The sequence below is a fragment of the Ranitomeya variabilis genome, chromosome 3, assembly GCF_051348905.1.
Source record: "Ranitomeya variabilis isolate aRanVar5 chromosome 3, aRanVar5.hap1, whole genome shotgun sequence".
Taxonomy (NCBI): Eukaryota; Metazoa; Chordata; class Amphibia; order Anura; family Dendrobatidae; genus Ranitomeya; species Ranitomeya variabilis.
Window position 1 is genome coordinate 326854670 of NC_135234.1, and position 20911 is coordinate 326875580.

The following is a 20911-nucleotide window of genomic DNA, read 5'->3' on the forward strand; positions in this document are numbered from 1 at the left end:
ATTATTGATGATTTTTTCTGTGTAGGTGTGAACAGCAAAAAAACAAAATCATTGGTGTCTTTTTAATCAATAGTTGCAGCTTTTTTTGCCATTTTTTCAAGAAAGAGAGTTGCAAAACTGCAGCATTTCACGGTTAAATGTATGTGCTCTCCTTCACAATCGCACTCCATCAATCTACCTTTACATTCAGCTTTTCACATTGACAATTGACTGAAAAAATAGAACTTGGTCAGAAATGTGTATGTGTAAAGGCAACCTGTTATAGTTTTGTAATAACTTAAAATCAAGATTAATTAAGCAAATCCTAATCCTAGCTATGAACTCCAAGTAGTAGGTAACAAAGACATCACAAGATTCTCTGTTGAGAGCAACAGAAATGGAAGAGTTTTGCTGCTTTATCCGTAAACAACTTTCTCATCCAATTAAATGTAGGTAGTTTATTTGACCCAATAAATAATTTGCTTTTTGGAACAGAAACCTCTATGTGCAGAACACACTGATTTTCTTATGTGGCGAAGTAAATATTTTGCCATTAATGCTGTCATTCATTAAAAAAAAAGCAACATCAGCATTTATTTAATCAGCAATCACAGGTCAATTGAATGGACGGGCTCATTATCTATAACTCACCTAGCCGTTTAGGCCTTTTCCTGTATTTACATTTTGCTATTTCTTACTGAGCATGTGACTTTTTTTAACAGACAGGTAAATCCTTTTAAAGTGACATAATATAAGGTCTCCTTGGTGTTCCCTTTATGAGCCATTGCAGAAAGACCCTGGGAATCAATGGCACCCACTCTGGCAGACCTGATCTATATATGAACTTCACTGATGACCATTTAATTGAATAACTGCTATGCAATACTAAATGTCTCCTGTAGTGCAACTACACAGAATAAGCATACCTGGATGCAACTTCATATTATCACTGGGGGGGAGGGAGTTGATAGGCTGGAATTGCAGCAGTCAGCTGATTGATGCACCCCTTTATATTTCCATTAGGTTTAATCCCAGAAAGTCACTTCCTGTCCAGTGACTTTGCCAGAGCACAACTATGTAATATAGTCTGTACAGCCCATTAGCACCCATTACAACTCCAACACACGGTGCTCAGACATTGCATGGGGAAAAATATTATTATTCCCTTTACGCTTATCTCCAATAGAAAACAGAATTTAAAGGAATTTTGAACTCAGGTTTAAAGATTACAGTGTGAAGCCACCCAATGAAAGAAAAACACAAACTATACTTATGACAGTAAATTTCCCCTGCTCCTGTGGTCTCTACTAAAGCAGATGAGATGATATTCGACCACCAGTAACCTGACCCTGCAGCCGATCAGTGGCCTCAGTGGTCAAATCATTCGTAGTCGTAATGTAGTCACTTGTAGTAGGTATCTTTTTTTCATTAGGATGACTTCCCATTATGAACTCTAAAAATTGGGAGCTTTTAATGGCATGAAATTCCTTTATTCCTAAAAGTCCACAAGATAATAGGGAGTGTATGTTTCAAACTTCCTCCATCAAAGACCTAGCCCTGTCCTGGATTGCCTCATACCTTTCCGACCACACATTTCGTGTTTCCCACTCCCACACTACCTCCTCATCCCGCCCTCTCTCTGTTGGTGTCCCTCTAGGCTCTGTCCTTGGGCCTCTACTTTTTTCCATCCATACCCTTGGCCTAGGACAACTCATAACGTCCTATGGCTTCCAGTACCACCTGTATGCAGAAGACACTCAGATCTACCTCTCATTCCCAGATGTCACCTCCTGCTGTCTAAAATCACAGAGTGTCTATCAGTCATATCCTCCTTCTTCACCTCTCGCTTTCTAAAATTCAATGTAGACAAAACCTAACTCATCATCTTTCCTCCATCTCACGTATCTCCCCTACCCGATCTATCTATTATGGTAAATGGCATCACTCTCTCTCCCATGCCTGTAATCCGCTGCCTCGGAGTAACTCTCAACTCTCCTCGTCCTTCAAACCACACGTCCTAACTCTTGCCACCTCCTGTCGCCTTCAACTCAAAAATATTGCCAGATTCCGTCCCTTCCTCAGCCCTCAATCTACTAAAGCTCTTGTGCATGCCCTCATCATCTCCCACCTCAATTACTGCAACACTCACCTCTGTGGCCTCCCTGGTAACTCTCTTGCACCACTCCAGTCTGTCCTCAACTCTGCTCGGCTAATCCACCTCTCTCCTCGCAACTCCTCTGTTTCTCCCTCTGCAAATCCCTCCACTGGCTCCCAATTTCCCAATGAATCCAGTTCAAACTACTAATACTGATCTACAAAGCCATCTGCAACCTGTCCCCTCCCTATATCTATGAACTAATCTCCCAATATCTTCCCTCACGCAATCTTCGATCCTCCCAAGACCTCCTACTCTCCTCCACACTTATTTGTTCCTCACACAACTGCCTCCAAGATTTCTCCCGAATATCCCCCATCCTCTGGAATTCCACGCAACACGTCCGATTATCCCCCACCCTCCGATCCTTCTGACGGAATCTGAAAACCCATCTCTTCAGGAAAGCCTACAGCCTGCAATAGCCATTCTACTGCATCACCACCATCCGAGCTACCGCCTCACCACCACTAGAGCTGCTGCATCCCCGACCTTCTGTCTCTTATCCATTATGCTGTAGAATGTAAGTCTGCAAGGACAGGGTCCTCTCCCCTCTGTACCAGTCTGTCATTGTAAATTTGTTTACTGTAAACAATATCTATAACTCTGTATGTAACCCCTTTCTCATGTACAGCAGCATGGAATTAATGGTGCTATATAAATTAATAATAATAATAATAATAATAATAATAATAATAACAATAGGAAAACATGTCACAGGACACCTGTTTGACTGCTGTACTGTATAGCAATATTATTTGGGTGCTTTTGGGGCCATTATACTTTATGGAAGGATGTGGGGATAGTTTTTCTGCGTGTGGGCCTTTATACTGTCTGGAGAGCTGTTTGTGTGTGTCGGACCATTATACAGTATGAGGGTCACTATACTATGTAGATGGCTGTATGGGCGCCATTATAGAGTATAATGGTCCGGATACAATATAATGACTGTGTGAATGGCTGCTTGGGGGTCTCATACCAAGTGGAAGACTATGGGAAGCTTCATACTATGTGTAGGGCTATTATACTGTTGTGCAGGATTGTGGTATCCATCATACTGCATTGTGGGACTGTGGGGCCCATCATACTGTGCTGGAGATCACTCAGGGCCTCATAAAGTGCATGGGGGAACTGTGGGAACATTGCTGTGTTGTGGACACTATGGAGACATTATACTGTGCATAGATGGTAATGTTAAGGAAATATCTGTGGGGGTATCATGCTGTGTTTTAGGGGGGGGATTTTTGTTTGTATCATACTTTATGGGGCAAAGAAAGGGATATCAGAGGAGGTAAGAACACCAAAAGGCTTCAAATCGGGTCAAAATTAATTTGTAAGTGCTACAATAAATGTCCTTCTCTATATTATAAAGTTGTGAGATATGCCCTTCTGTGACTATACTATGTGACATGTACCTGCCTAATCTGGCAAATATTTTTGTTTTTGGGTGATCTGGGGGACCCAATTAGGAAATTTTTTATTAGGTCCCATGATTACTGCGTACACCCCTATGACGACACCACGTTTTGTTCTTAATTATGCCAGACGTATTATTTAGTATTCCCAGGGACATGATCTATTGTTCATATGAGCTTGAATGTTGACTCTTGTTGTAGATTGAATTGATGTTTGTTGGTTTGTTGAATGTTTGCTGATTACCTATCTTACCAGCCCCTACAGCTTATCCTTCTTCTATCCTTGAGGGACAAAAGCAGAAGTTAATTGAACAATCGATATTTGCTAATTTGGTGAATGCCTGCTGACTACCTATTGTATCCGTCCATGTACAGTAGCTTGTTATTCTGCAAACATTAAAGGACAAATATGCAGATTAATTGAACACTTGAACAATGAGAGATAACATCCTCTCACCTTTCCTGAAACCTGTGGATAATGGCCTGAGGCACAGCTGTGGGAATAAAAAAGGACCTCTCTTCTTCTACAGAGAGTATTTACAAGATACAGAGAGTCTTTACAAGATAGCAGCCAAGGAACCATAGCTTCAACCGGAGGAATATAGATTTCATCCACTGAACCCATCAAGATGTTTAGAGAACCCAGATTGGAACAATAAGGCCACGTAGCCACATACCTCAATGGACTTTGTCAGCTTCCTAAGCTTTCCGCTACTTCCTCTCTGTGGGTGCCCGTAAAAAGCGGAGTGCTACTGGTTGATGTAGTTGGCCCTAGAAGCCCTGAAATAGCAGATGTTCTAATTCCCGGTGAGCTAATGGAAGGGTGAGACTCTTTCATTTGCATCATCTTATGCACTTGCTGGGTCTGTACTCTATGTTATTGACTGTTGTTGATCCAATACATTATTACCGTAGTCTATTACCTTCACACTTTGTTGTCTGAGTAGTACTCTGCCCATGGGAAAGGAGTACGGGCATTCAGTTGGATGAGCCCTGGTCTATGCTGTTTTTCTAAAGACAGCCAGGCCAGCTGATAAGAGCACCCACTGACCCTCTGTCTCCACTGCCTCTAATTAGAGTATGGCTGAACCAGGTGACCGCTTCTCTTTAAATAAATGTAATAATGACTTAACAGAAAATGCTCTATCATTTTATTCTATTTCCAAATACGTAGGAATATCTTGTAGTATTTCCTTTGTGTTGCTCCACAGCACTGTATATAGACATCCGAGCTATTCAACGAGCTGCGACGATGCCTGATATTACATTAGTATGGAAAATATGGAAACAGTGATTTACCTGTGCAATTTGCAGTCCTCTATAGTAAATTCAATGTTGCTGGAGTTCACAGATAGCAGGAATTATTTGTCTGAGATTTAGTGTCTTCAGAGATCTTTACCCATTCGTCTCTTAATAACATAGTGCTGGACATTATACCATGTTTATTTCTACCAGTTCCTTGTGCTCTGCTGATGCTAAGTAAGGAAGTTTATGGAGCGGTCATGGTATATATTCCTCCGGCTAATTGCATTGCATAGAGCTGCTGAATCATCTTTCTCTGGCTTACTCATTTTAATTACACTGCTCACTGTAAAGTTTATAAATGTATATTCAGAAATGAAAATGTTACCTTATACAAGATCACAGCAGTATGGAGCAATGAGAAGATGATCATTTTCTTGATGTATTTCTCAGAAGACATGCTTGCAGAAGGGTAAGTCTAAGATAAAGAGCTGAGTTTATTACGATTTCACCCTATAAACAGAATTGCTAATGCATTTTATAATCCCATAGATTTAAGATAGATAATAAAGAGCATAAGCTTCACCACATCTTTTAAAGTAACCGGAATATTGATTTATTCTGCTAGCAATATGGAGTTCAAATCTAGATCATCTTTACTTTTCCATTGCTTTTCACTTAGAGTTATACTATATGAACTGAGTATAATGCTCTTATAGATGGAACAGAACTAAATTTGTCAGTGTAGCAGGTAGATATGAGCAAATCTATAAGATGGGAATCTAATTAGTTTTGAATTGTAGGAAATTCACTGTACCCTGTAAATTTGAACAATTTATATTTCAATTTGCGAAAAATTGCCAAAAATGTCCTTCACTTTTTTACACGATGAATAGCATTGCTTATCAGAGAAGGCACACATGACCTTTGTAGGCTTCCCAATAATGCCTTGCAGCTATGAGATAGCTATCAGATGGCATAACAAAGCCATCACCTGGCATAAAACATCATATAGTATAGCACAGTATTTCATAGACAATATAAAAGCCGAGGCAGGGAATACAGTGCAGTAACTATTTTAGGGTGAATCTGTTTAGCAGGAGGATGTCACAGCTCACAGCTTAGCAACAGAAATCGGGAGAAAGAGGCAAAAATCTGTAAACACACAGTACAGATTGTGAGTTGACAAAACAGCAGTGAAGAGCAGTTACCATCTGTTTACCCATAGTCATATATGTGGAGGTAACTTTGACTTTACTTAAGCCTCATTCAGACACAGTCCAAGCACAGGTTGAGGTTTAAGGCTGTGCTTGTGTTAGGGCTCACTCACACGTCCCATTTTCTCACATACAAGAAAAACAGACTGATCTTGGTCAGAGTGTGGTCCAAGTGCCTACCAAAACAGCAATGAAGGACAGCATCCAATCTGGGTGAAATATCCAAAAAGAAGTTCCTTTATTATGCCAAATGAAATGCGACGTTTCGACCATGTAGGACCTACATTGTCGAAACGTCGCATTTCATTTGGCATAATAAAGAAACTTCTTTTTGGATATTTCACCCGGATTGGATGCTGTCCTTCATTGCTGCTTTTGAATGTACATTTTCCATGTGGTCCAGTGGAATTAGGACTTGCATCACCATATCTGATGTGCTGCCGGCTTTTTTCTAAATCTGTGGCCAAGTGCCATCAGTTTTTCTCGTACGGTTTACAATGGCCCTCATAGTCAACTGATCTGAACATCATTGAAAATCTGTTGCTAGACCTCAAAATAGCAGTGCATGCAAAACGACCCAAGAATCTTACAGAGCTGGAAGAATTTTTCGAAGAAGAATGGGTGAAAAACCCTCAATCAAGAACTGAAAGACTCTTGCCTGCCTACAAAAAGCATGCTACTAAGTACTAACCATACAGGGTGCCTAAACTATTGCATTGGCTCATTTTATTCTTTGTATTTTTTAAAAAACGTAAAAAATGAAAATATATATATTTTTAGGCTTTTTAGAGATAATTTGATCTTCAACTTGCTTAACTGTTCACAATAAGAGTAATTTTGACCAGGGGTACCAAAACTTTTACATGTCACTGTAAACATACATGTGCCATGTGTGTATATAAATATATATGTATATATATTGTAGACTGTAAGCTTGCGAGCAGCGACCTCACCCCTAATGTCACTGTTTAAATTGTCTTAACTTGTGCTGAATTTATTGTCTGTACATGTCCCCACTTAATTGTTAAGTGCTGCGGAATATGTTGGCGCTATATAAATAAAAAATTATTACAAAATCATTATAAAAATTATATATATATATATACATACATACAGTATATATAGAGTTTATGTATAGTCAAGGCTGAAAGTGCGTGCAATATAATCAAGAAGTTTACTTCCCATGGCTGAAAGAGAAAAAATTAATGAAAGGTGAGATCAGATCGCCTCTGTGTTGCAGAGATGCTTACTTGCTATGAGCACCGTCTGCTGGGCGGCTCTTATAGCAATTAGGCAATGACACCACAGGGGTCTCCTGCAGATCCCGGGTTGTCATGCCAACTCATCGCCAACTGTGCCAATGTGACACCGGCGCCGATGGGTGGGATTAGTGACTCGCTTCCGGCAAGATCACATTAAATGCTCCCGTCAGAGATCGACAGCGACATTTAACAGGTTAACAGCAGCAGGTGTATCGCGATTCCACCAGCGCCTGTTAGGGGCACATGTCAGCTGTTCAAAACAGCTGACATGTGCAAGGAAAGATGTGGGTTCAGTGCCAGAGCCCACATCAAAGGGAGGGATACGACATGCGCAGTAGATGTATGGTGCATATCGTGAAGGGGTTAAGGTTACTGTTGTTTCCAGCTGCTGGGACACCTAGAGGCTGTGCAGTTATTGGACATTTCTCAACCTATAGATCAGCCTGCAGCTGCCCCAGAAGTAGAGCATCATATTCGATGCGCCAATTCTGGCGATTAGCCTCAGCTCTCAGTTTTTGGGGTTAGTAATGGAGAGGTATCAGTCAGACATCCCCATTAGTAACCCAGTAATAAAAATAAATACACTCACAAAACAAAAACTTTACTTGATTAAAGACTCCCCCACACTGTTCTTCATTCACCCATTTATTAATAAAACACTCCCACAAAGTAATCCACATCCATTTTCTTCTTTCTCTTCGGTGCTTGTGGAAAGCAGTAAAGCTACCACTATGCACAGGTGCCAGCTGATGAATACACTCATCAGTAGTGTTGAGCATTCCGATACCGCAAGTAACGGGTTTCGGCCGATACTTGCGGTATCGGAATTCCGATACCGAGTTCCGATACTTTTGTGATATCGGGAATCGGTATCGGAACCATATTCATGTGTAAAATAAAGAATTAAAATAAAAAATATGGATATACTCACCTCTCCGGCGGCTCCTGGACCTTACCGCTGTAACCGGCAGCCTCCGTTCCTAAGAATGAGCGCCTGAAGGACCTGCGATGACGTCGCGGCTTGTGATTGGTCGCGTGAGCGGTCACATGAGCGGTCACGCGACCAATCAGAAGCCGCAACGTCATCGAAGGCCCTTCACGCGCTCATTCTTAGGAACGGAGGCTCCCGGCTACATCGGTAAAGTCCAGGGGCTGCCGGAGAGGTGAGTATATCCATATTTTTTATTTTAATTCTTTATTTTACACATGAATATGGATCCCAGGGCCTGAAGGAGAGTTTCCTCTCCTTCAGACCCTGGGAACCATTCCGATACTTTGCGTCCCATTGAAATGCATTGGTATCGGGTATCGGTATCGGCGAGATCTGATATTTTGCCGGTATCGGCCGATACTATCCGATACCAATGCATATCGGAAGGTATCGCTCAACACTACTCATCAGCCTTGCATGCTCTTGCTGCTATCAGCAAGAGCAGGGGTGCTGATGACAGTAGTAGTCATCAGCTGGCACTTTACCGGCAGTAATCTTGTCACCAACAGACACAGCTGCTGGCACACAGGCTGTCCTCTGTGTGACAGCGTGGGAAACGTGATACCCAGTGGCTGTGACTGGCGGTGACTTCAGTAAGATTACTGCTAGTCAGTGCCAGTGTTTCTCATGCTGTCAAATAGAGGACAGCATGGGAACAGCTGGACATTCAGACCCCCCATTGATGTCAATGGGATTTGGGATAAAGTTTAGGTACCATTCTGGTACCAGAACTGACTTCTGGTGTACCCGACGAACCCAAAAATCCACGGGTCCGCTCATCCCTAGTCATCTTAGCAATTTCTGTTTCCTCTTGATGAACTATAATCACATCATCCACATATAAGAGAATATACATCCACTTTCCAGCTGTAAATTTTGTGTATAAACAGGGATCTGCTTGACCTCTTTTAACCCCTTCACCCCCGGACCTTTTTCCGTTTTTTCGTTTTCGTTTTTCGCTCCCCTCCTTCCCAGAGCCATAACTTTTTTATTTTTCTGTCAATTTGGCCATGTGAGAGCTTATTTTTTGTGGGACGAGATTTACTTTTGAAAGATATCATTGGTTTTACCATGCCGTGTAACAGAAAACGGGAAAAAAATTCCAAGTGTGATGAAATTGCAAAAAAAGTGCAATCTCACACTTGTTTTTTGTTTGGCTTTTTTGCTAGGTTCACCAAATGCTAAAACTAACCTGCCATTAAGATTCTCCAGGTCATTATGAGTTCATAGACACCTAACATTTCTAGGTTATTTTTTATTTAAGTGGTGAAAAAAAATTCCAAAATTTGCTAAAAAAAAAAAAAAAAAAAAAAAAAAAAATTGCACGATTTTCCGATACCCGTAGCGTCTCCAATTTTCGTGATCTGGGGTCAGGTGAGGGCTCATGTTTTGCATGCCAAGCTGGCATTTTTAATGATACCATTTTGGTGTAGATACATTCTTTTGATCGCCCGTTATTGCATTTTAATGCAATGTCGCGGCGACCAAAAAAACGTAATTTTGGCATTTTGATTTTTTTTCTCGCTGCGCCATTTAGCGGTCAGGTTAATCCTTTGTTTTTATTGATAGATCGGGCGATTCTGAACGCGGCGATACCAAATATGTGTATGTTTAATTTTTTTTTAATTGTTTTATTTTGATTGGGGCGAAAGGGGGGTGATTTGAACTTTTATATATTTTTTATTTTTTTTATATTTTTAAACACTTTTTTTTTAAAATTTTGGCATGCTTCAATAGCCTCCATAGGAGGCTAGAAGCATGCACTACTCGATCGGCTCTGCTACATAGAGGTGAAATACAGGTCACCTCTATGTAGCAGAAAGGCAGGTGTACTTTGAGCGCCGACCAAAGAGTGGCGCTCAAAGCAATCGGCCATCAACAACCATAGAGGTCTCAAGGAGACCTCTGGTTGTTACGGCAATGCACCGCTTACCCCCGATCATGTGACGGGGGTCAGCAGTGCGAGCACTTCCGGCCGCGCAGCCGGGAGCGCTAGTTAAATGCCGCTGTCAGCACTTGACGGCGGCATTTAACTAGTTAATGGGCGCGGGCGGATCGCGATTCTGCTCGCGCTCATTGCGCGCACATGTCAGCTGTATATAACAGCTGACATGTCACGGCTTTAAGGTGGGCTCACCGCCGGAGCCCACCTTAAAGCAGGGGATCTGCCAGCTGACGTACTATTCCGTCAGCTGGCAGAAAGGGGCTTTCTTCCAATAAGACTTTTTTCATTTTGGTGTTCCATATTCTTGCCGATTGCTAAAGCCCATGGAGAGATTTTTACACTTTGCAAGCAAGATTCTCTTCACCCTCTTTGATATAACTCTCAGGTTGAGTTGTGTACAAGTCCTTTTCAATGACCTCATTTAAAAAAGTAGTTTTGATGTCCAAACGTCTCAAACATATCTTTTGTACAGAAGCTGTAGCTATTAGAGTCCTGAATGTGGTCTGTTTAGCAACTGGAGAAAATGTGAAATTATAATCTTCATCATATTTCTGATAAAATCCTTTTCAGACTAATCTTGCTTTAAATCTGTGAGGTTTGCCTACAGAGTCATATGTGGTCTTAAAAACCCATTTACATTTTAATTGCTTTCTTGCCTGGTGGTAGTTTGGTGAGTTTCCAAGTTTTAAATTGATGAAGGGACTTCATTTCCTCATTTGCAGCATTAACCCACTTCAGTTTTTCATGGACAGGTTGAAGTTGCCTCTCATCCCATGACTGCAACTCTGACTCAAGTAGTGTTTTGACAAAGTAGGATAGACGCTTAGCTGGTATACCTTTGTTTTGATCTTGACGGTTTGCTGACTTTAAGTTTTTCTGTTTCATTTTTCGTGGATGAACAACTTAGCCAAATTTCTACATCCTTTTCCTTGTTATTTTGAAATTGTGAATGAGATTGTTGTTGCTTCAGTTGGAGTACTAGTATAATGTCATAAAACCTGTGCAACACGATGTTCCCATCAATCATTACATCGCTGCTTATTGTGATCTTGTTTGCTTCTTCATGCAGGATTCTATATCCTTTCTGGGTTTCACTGAAGCCCACTACGATACCTTATTTTGCATGAGATTCCCACTTGGTACTTTTTTCTTTGGGAATATGTATAAATACTTTACTTCCAAATATTCTTATGTGTTGTAGTTTAGGCTTCTAGCTGTTCCATTGCTCAAAATGAGTTTTCTCAGTAGCTTTACCTGGTAGTCTGTTTTGAAGATAAGCAAACTCTAATGATTACTTCACCCCAATATGTTGTTGGCAAACCTGCGTCAAATGGTATGCTTACTCCACTTTCACAAAGTATCCAGTTCCTTCCTTCTGCTACTACATTTTGTTCAGGGTTGTATGGTACAGTGGTATGAAACACAATTCCATTTTTCCTTAAAACACTTTGTGTTTCATTACTTGTATATGCAGAATTTTTGGCATTCGCCCAAATTTGTTATATACTTGAAAGCGATATATTTATAGTTTCTCTGGAACTTCATTTTTTGCTGTGAAGCAGATATATAGTTGTCTATCTTCCAGAAGTACTCAATGGACCAAGTACATCTGTGTGCACTAAGTCCAGAAGCTATTCTGATTTTGCAGTACTATTCTTAGGACAGGATTTTCTTGACAGTTTCCCTTTAAGATGGCTAGTACATTTCATTGTCTGCTTACAATGATAGACTGTTATACCATTAGCAAGCTTTTTTTTAAACTAACTTTCTTATTGCTTCTGGGTCTCTCTGTTCAAAACGCCTGTGCCGGACATGGATACAATTCTTGTGCTGTTCATGCTTAGGAGTGTTTCCTTGCATTTTAGCTGGTACAACTCATCTTTGCTTTTTCCTTCTGCTACTATGTGACCTATCTTTGAGATGATACAGCTGTTATCTTTAAATGTAACTTAATTTCCTTGTCTTGTGCGTCCTTAACATATAACAGATTGCTTTCAAGACTAGGGATATAGAGTGCATCCTTTACTGGGATCTTTCTGCTTTGTGTTGGGGAGACTTGACAATTATTCTAAACATATTCTATTCCCTCTGAATTCATATACTGGCCATTAGCCAATATCACTTTCACTGACTTACTTTGGTCGAGGTTACAGAAGAAGTTTTTGTCATTAGTCATATGACTATTTGCCCCAGAGTCTATGCACCATGCATGGTGAGATAATCTTGCATTAACAGCAAATGCAGCTTCAGTACTTGAACTATCATGTTATTGTTGTGTAATGGCACTTTTTAACCTTTTGATGGTTATTTGGCTTTTTCAGCTGATTAATTCTAGTTTTCCTGGCTCTGCAGTCAGTCTACAGGTGCCCTGATTTCTTGCAGACAAAACACTCATGTGTTTCATTTGAATTACTTTTATTTTCGTTTATATCTTTTTTTTTAAAGTGGATTCTACTTTGGATACACTACTGCTGCTTACGCTTTCTGAAATACCCCAATGTATGCTCATAATTTGGGAGTGCATTTAGTGCAGTTACAAGTGTGTTATAGCTTTCTGGAAGACCACTTAGCAGTAGTGCAGCAACGTGGAAATTTAGATCTTCCCCAATGTCGTGCATACGCTCCACAATTTCTAGAGTATTTCTTATCTAATCCTGCATATCTTGACCCTTATTTAGCTTTGATTTATACAACTTTCTCGTTAAGTAAAGCTTATTGCTGAGATTTACCCTTTCATGCATTTTCTGCAGCTGTTCCCACATTTCTTTTGCAGTTTCACATTAACATTCTGTACATGCACAATCTGATCATCGTCTATACTGAGAGAGATAGTGCTTTGTGCTTTTTGAACATTCTCTACCCTGTCTTCTGGTAGGGGGTCATGTCGAGACTCTTGTGTGTATTTCCACATAACTTCTCTTATCAACAGCATCTTTACAAACAATTTCCAGGATTGGTAGATCTGGTTAGTCAGATTTGTACAGTGTTCATTTTAGGACATGTACAGTGTTCATTTTAGGACAGAGTCAAGTATCAGAGTTAGGTATCAGAGTCAAGTATCAGAATGAGATATCAGACAGAGTATTTCTGATGTTTGACTTTGATTTGTGACCATGTCCTAAAATGAACACTGTAGATTTGGCCGCTTCACAGAGTTGCTGCTGGTGGCCATCTTTACTTCTGCTTAGTACACCTTTGTTCGCTCTCCTCTGGGCTGTTCTCTGTGTCTTTGGGTTTTAGGTCCCTGGGTCTCTGGATTCATAACATGTTGGCAGTAAATTAATCTCTGTACTGTCTAGCAGTTTAACCATGAATATACTTTTATCCAGGAGCACAGATAGCTCAGCTTACAACAGGCATTTCTTATAGCATAACATCTTAGTATTTTGTCTATCAGCTTGCAAAATGAAAGAAAAAATTTGTTCCAGCTACACACAGTGAACATGAACTTCCTGTGTTTTTTTGCCTTTTTAACAGTATATTATTAGCAATAAAACAGTACTGCTGGAGACAAAATCTCATGCACTATTAGCCAGTAGTAAATAGTAGCTGCTGCAATATACAGTTGTGTGAAAATGCATTTGCCCCTTCCTGATTTCCTATTCCTATTTTGCATGTCTGTCACATTTAAATGTTTCAGATCACCAAGCAAATTTAAATATTAGACAAAGGCAACATAAGTAGACACAACATGCAGTTCTTAAATGAAGATCTTTATTATTAAGGGAAAAAGAAATCCAAACCTGTAGGACCCTGCGTGAAAAAGTGATTGCCCCCTAAACCTAATACCTGGTTGGGCCACCCTTAGCAGCAAAAACTGCAATCAAGCATTTGAGAAAACTGTCAATGAGTCTTTTACAATGCTCTGGATGAATTTTGGCCCACTCATCTTTGCAGAATTGTTGTAATTCAGCCACATTGGAGGATTTCCAAGCATGAACCACCTTTGTAAGGTTTTGCCACAGCATCTCAATAAATTAAGGTCAGGACTATGACTAGGCCACTGCAAAGTCTTAATTTTGTTTTTCTTAATCCATTCAGAGGTGGACTTGCTGGTGTGTTTTGGATCATTGTCCTGCTGCATAACCCAAGTGTGCTTCAACCTGAGGTCACGAACATATTGCAGGACATTTTCCTTCAGGATTTCTTGGTAGACAGCATAATTCATGGTTCCATTTAGCACAGCAAATCTTCCAGGTACTGAAGCAGCAAAATAGCCCCAGACAATCACAGCAACCACCGTATTTTACTGTTGGTATGATGTTCCTTTTCTGAAATGCTGTATTACTTCTATGCAAGAATTAATGGGACATACAACTTCCAAAAAGTTAAACTTTTGTTTCATCAGACCATGGAGTATTCTCCCAAAAGGCTTGGGGATCATCAAGATGTTTTCTGGCAAAACTGAGACAAGCCTTTATGTTCTTATTGTTCAGCAGTAGTTTTCATCTTAGAACACTGCCATGCAGGTCTTTTTTGCCCCTTCTCTTTCTTATGGCGGAGTCATGAACACTGACCTTATTTGAGGCAAGTGAGGCCTGCAGTTCTTTTGATGTTTTGGGGTTCATTGTGACCTCTTGCATGAGTCATCGCTGCGCTCTTGAGATAATTTTTTCATCAGCCTCTCCTGAGAAGGTTAATCACTGTTCCATATTTTTGTCAATTGTGGATAATGACTCTCACTGTGGTTTTCTGGACACATAAATGCCTTTATTTGTTCACTAATTAATTTGGATTGTGGCATGTTGTCTAGCTTTTGAGGATCTTTTGGCCTGCTTTACTTTGTCAGGCAGATTTTATTTGAGTGATTTCTTGATAGAGAAATGGTGTGGCAGTAATCAGGCCTGGGTGTGGCTAAGGAATTTTAACTCAGCTTCCCAAAGATGTATTAAACCACAGTTAATTTATGTTTTAAGAGGGGGCAATAACTTCATCACACAGGGCCCCGTAGGTTTGGATTTTTTTCCCTTAATAATAAAGACCTTCATTTAATAACTGCATTTTGTGTTTACTTGTGTTATCTTTGTCTACTATTTCAAATTGTTTGGTGATCTGAAACATTTAAGGGTGGAAAACATGGAAAATAATAGGAAATCAGGAAGGGGGCAAACACGTTTTCACAAAACTGTATACAACAATAAGCATTATTCCAACAGTTTTACCTCAGTATGTGTAAGCCAAAACCAGTAGTGGTTAACAAAATGCAGAAGTGGTGCATATGTTTCTATTATACTTTTCTTATGATTGTTCCACTCCTGGTTTTGGCTTAAGGTACCTTCACACGAAACGACTCTACAACGAGAACGACAACGATCTGATCGCTGCAGCGTCGCTGTTTACATCGCTGTAGAGATGTCAAACACAGCAGCTCCAGAACGACGCAGGAGCGATCCTGTGACGTAGCGGTGACGCACTTATCGTTCTCACAGGTCGTTAGCTCCATGTTTAACATTGCTGGCATCGTTGCTTTTGCTGTCAAACACGACGATACACGCCGATCTGACGACCAAATAAAGTTCTGGACTTCTAGCTCCGACCAGCGATATCACAGCGGGATCCAGATCACTGCTGCGTGTCAAACACAACGATATCGCTATTCAGGACGCTGCAACGTCACGGATCGTTGTCGTTCTCGTTGTAAAGTCGTTTCGTGTGAAGGTACCTTTACACATACTGAGGTAAACAACATGCATAATATTCAAGGAGTGCACACCACAGAAACTGACAAAGCCGCTAGCTAAAATGTATGGTACGGCTCTGAAGACAGCTTGATAGATGTGCACCTGATGTTTGCCCCGATGCTAAATGTGAATTCAGTCTTATCTGTGCTGATCCAGCAAAGATTATTTATGACGTTACCATAGTTTTAACAACTGAGCAGAGTATTTTAGATGACTCTTCATATGAAATGGTGGATAGTATAAATTATATAAAACATAACATTGTATAAATATCTGTTACATACAATGTAGTTTGTAGGTCTTAGGTTTATGAAGGTGGGAACTTCAACATAACAGCTACAGGTAATCATGAATCTAAGGCACATCTGAAAAGAACTCCAATGCCTTGACTCAGTTTCCAGCTTGGATATTGCCTACAAAAAATCAACAAATATCATAGGTATTCACATTTAGGTGTTCTACACACACACACACACACACACACACACACACACACACACACACACACACACACACACACACACACACACACACACACACAATACACATAGACAAGTTGTAGTTTGAATTATATCAGGGATGACATTTTATCTTATTCTAAAAGAATCCCTTTATAGATGCAAAAGCCTGTTATAAGACAAAGAGGTTCTGAAATCTACTGCCAGCCTTTGAATGTAGCAATTCTAAAAGTTAATATCGACCTTTTAACCCCTTCACCAAGAAGCCTGTTTTTCTTTCCTGGCCAGGCCAAATTTTACAATTCTGACCACTATCACTTTATACAGAAATAGGTTTGGAACACTTCAACATATCACAGTGATTCTCAGATTGTTTCTTGGGGACACATTGTACAATGTTAGTGGTAAATTTATGTTTATTTGTGAAAATATCAGAATATTATTGCAAGTTTTTAAAATGTAGCACTTTTCAAACTTTCAAGTGTTATATTCTTAAACCAGTTAGTCATGCTGTATAAAATAATTTATAACTAACATTTCCCATATGGCTACTTTACATCGGCAACAGTTTTCAAACCTAATTTTTTATATTAGGAAGTTAGAAGGTTTAAAAGTTTATCTGCAATTTTTCATATTACCTACAAAATTTACAAAAACTTTTCTTTACAGTCCACATCACGTTTGATATGACTTTGAGGGGCCTATATGACATAAAATACCCAAAAGTGACACCATCTGAAAAACTGCACCCCTCAATGTGCTCAAGGTCACATTCAAGAAGTTTATTAACCCTGTCACAAGGGTAACAGAAGAAAATGTACCATACAATTTGCTGTGAAATTTCTCCTGAGTACAACAAAACTCCATATGTGGTGGAAAACTACTGTTAGGACGCATGGCAGGGCACAGAAGGGAAGTCGGGCCAAATGACTTTTGGAGTGCAAAATTGGCTGTAATAGATAGCGTATGCAATGTCATGTTTGCAGAGCCCTTGATGTGCCTAAACAGTGGAAACCCCTAACAAGTGACCCCATTTTGGAAAACACGTCCCTTAAAGAATGTATCTAGAGGTGTGGTGAGTACCTTGAATCCACAGGTGCTTCATAGAATTTTATATTGTTTAGCCTTGAAAATAAAAAAAATACATTTTTCTCACAAACATGTTAATTTAACCCCAAATGTTTTATTCTCAGAAGGGTAAGTGAACTATACAATTTGTTGTGCATTTTATCTTGAGTATGCAGATACCCTATATGTGGTGTTAAACTTCTGTTTGGGCATACGGCAGGGCTGGGAAGAAAGGAGCACCAATTGAATTCTGGAGCACAATTATAGCTGAAATAGATAGTGGATGCTAGAGGTTTGGTGAGCACCTTGAACTAACAAGTACTTCACAGAATTTTATAACGTTGAGTCGTGAAAATGAAAAAATACATATTTCCAGCAAAAATGTTGCTTCAGCCCCAAATTTTTCATTTTCACAAGAGTACCAGGAGAAAATGGATGATACAATTTGTTGTGCAATTTGTCCTGAGTACACTGATATACCACATGTGGTGGAAAACTACTCTTTGAGCACACAACAGGGTTCGGAAGGGAAGGAGCGGCAAGAGAATTCTGCATTGGAATTTTGTCTGGATCAGATTGCGGATACCATGTCACATTTGAAGAGCCTCTGACATGCCAAAAGAGCAGAAACCTCCACAAGCATTGTAACCATTTTTGAAACTACAGCTCTTGAAGAATTTATCTAGCGATGTATTGAGCCTTTTTAATGCTAAGGTGATTTACTTAATTAGTTAACATTGGGCTAAGTCAGTTGAAAATTAAAATTTTTTCCACTAAAATATTACTTTTGCCCCAAGTATGTGTTATGCAATTTCTCATGAATGCGCAAATACCTCATATATGGTTGAAAAATTTACTTTTGAGGTACAGTGCAAAGCTCAGAAGGGACGGAGCACCATATTGTAGTGCATTTTTCTGGAATGGTATGAGGGTGTCATGTCACATCGGCAATGCCATTGAAGTACCAGAATAGCAGAACCCCCCCAATTAAGTGACCTCATTTTACAAACTACACCTCTCAATAAATTTATATAGGGGTGCAGTGATCATATTGATACCATATGTGTCACAGAATTTCTTACCATTGGGTGGTGTAGAAAAAAAAATACATTTTTACTGTAGAAATTTTGTTTTATCCCTAGATCCTACATTGTGATGCATGGAAATGGGTAAAAAGGACACCAAAATTTGTCATACAATTTCTGCTGAATCTGGCAATGTATTGCAAACGTTTTTACATGTACTGAAGACACATATCCAAACATACCCATTATAACCTATGGGGCTTGGAAGTGGGAACTATTTTATTAAAGTGGTGAACGAAGGAAAGTGTCTTTGTTTTATTTTTCTGTGGTTTATGTGCATGTTCTTTTCAAGTTTCCATTTGCCGGACTACATCGGATTTGCTGGACTACATTGGACCTGCACAGGATTTTTTTTTTAACCCCTTTCTGACATCTGACGTACTATCCCGTTGAGGTGACCTGGCCGTATGACCATTGACGGGATAGTACGTCATTTGCAATCAGCCACGCTCACAGGGGGAGCGCGGCCAATCTCGGCTGAGTGTCAGCTGATTATCACAGCTGACATCCGGCACTATGTGCCAGGAGCGGTCACGGACAGCTCCCGGCACAATAACCCAAGGAACACTGTGATCATACATGATTGCAGCATTCCGGTGGCATAAGGAAGCTTCCCTGAGACACTCAGAACCACGCAATGTGATCGCATTGTTCCGAGGGTCTCCTCCGTTCTCCTCCCTGCAGGCCCCGGATCCAAGATGGCCGCAGGGGTCCTTCCAGGTCCTGCAGGGAGGTGGCTTGTCAGTGCCTGCTGAGATCAGGCGCCGGCAAGCCTCCTGCACTGCCTGTCAGATCGCTGATCTGAAACAGTGCCTTGCAAAGTGTCAGATCAACGATCTGACACTATATGATGTCCCACCCTGAGACAATGTAAAAAAGTTAAAAAAAAATTACATTGTGTAAAAATATTTTTTTAAAATTCCTAAATAAAGAAAATAAATAAATAAATATTGTTCCAATAAACACGCGATCAAAAAGACGGATATAAATAATCATGGTACTTCTGAAAAGGTCATCTTGTCCAGCAAAGAACGAGCCGCCATACAGCATCATCAGGAAAAAAGTTATAGCCCTCAGAATAAAGCAATGCAGGCAGAAGTAATAATTTTTATATAAAATAGTTGTTATTGTATAAAAGTGCCAAAACATAAAAAATGATATAAATGAGGTATCGCTGTAATCGTACTAACCCGAAGAATAAAACTTCTTTATAATTTTACCAAATGCTGAACGGTATAACCGCCCCCTCCAAAAGAAATTCATGAATTGCTGGTTTTTGTTCTTCCTGCCTAACAAAAATCAGAATAAAAAGCGACCAAAAAATGTCATGTGCCCGAAAATGGTACGGTGGTGACACAAAAATTATTTTTTGCAATAAAAAGCATCTTTTAGTGTGTGACAGCTGGCAAACATAAAAACCCGCTATAAAAACACGGTATAAATAGTAAATCAAACCCCCCTTTATCACCGCCTTTGTTAGGGAAAAATAATAAAGTAAAAAAAAATGTGTTTATTTCCATTTTCCCATTAGGGTTAGGGTTGGGGCTAAAGCTAGGGTTAGATTTCGGGCTAAAGTTAGGGGTGAGGCTAAAGTTAGGGTTAGGGTTGGAGCTAAAGTTAGGTTTAGGGTTGGGGCTAAAGTTAGGGTTGGGGTTGGGGCTAGAGTTGGGGTTAGGGTTTGGATTGCGTTTACAGTTGGGTTAGGGGTGTGTCAAGGTTAGATGTGTGGTTAGGGTTATCGTTAGGGTTGGGATTAGGGTTAGAGGTGTGTTGCGGTTAGGGGTGTGATGGGGTTAGGGGTGTGATGGGGTTAGGGGTGTGTTGAGGTTAGGGGTGTGGTTAGGGTTGGGATTAGGAATAGGGGTGTGTTGGGGTTAGGGTTGGAGTTAGAATTGGGGGGTTTCCACTGTTTAGACACATCAGGGGCACTGCAAACGAAATGTGACACACGCAGACCATTCCATCAAACTCTTCATTCCAAAACGCCACTTCTTCCCTTCGGAGCCCCGACGTGCACCCAAACAGTGGTTTCCCCTCACATATTGGGTATCAGCATACTCTGGACAAATCGGACAAGTTTTGCGGTCCAATTTCTCCTGTTACCCTTGGGAAAATAAAAATGTGGGGGCTAAAAAATCAGTCTTGTGCGAAAATAATGATTTTTTTCACAGCTCTGCGTTATAGACTTTAGTGAAATACTTGGAGGTTCAAAGTTCTCACAACACATCTAGATAAGTTCCTTGGGGGGTCTAGTTTCCAATATGGGGTCACTTGTGGGGGGTTTCTACTAATTAGGTACATCAGGGGCTCTGCAAATGCAACGTGACGCCTGCAGACCATTCCATCAAAGTCTGCATTCCAAAACGCCACTTTTTCCCTTCCGAGCCCCAACGTGCTCCCAAACAGTGGTTTCTCC

General features: G+C 40.3%; 1 protein-coding gene across 1 annotated transcript in view; it reads right to left on the reverse strand.

Moving 5' to 3' along the window:
• LAPTM5 (lysosomal protein transmembrane 5) overlaps nucleotides 1–20911 on the reverse strand; it is a 103340-nt gene that overhangs the window by 32542 nt on the left and 49887 nt on the right. Inside the window, exons 5-6 of the mRNA XM_077299592.1 lie at nucleotides 16169–16297; nucleotides 5177–5266 (exon numbers count right to left, since the gene is read on the reverse strand). Coding sequence (XP_077155707.1) covers nucleotides 5177–5266; nucleotides 16169–16297 — 219 coding nt within the window. The remainder of the gene's footprint in view (nucleotides 1–5176; nucleotides 5267–16168; nucleotides 16298–20911) is intronic.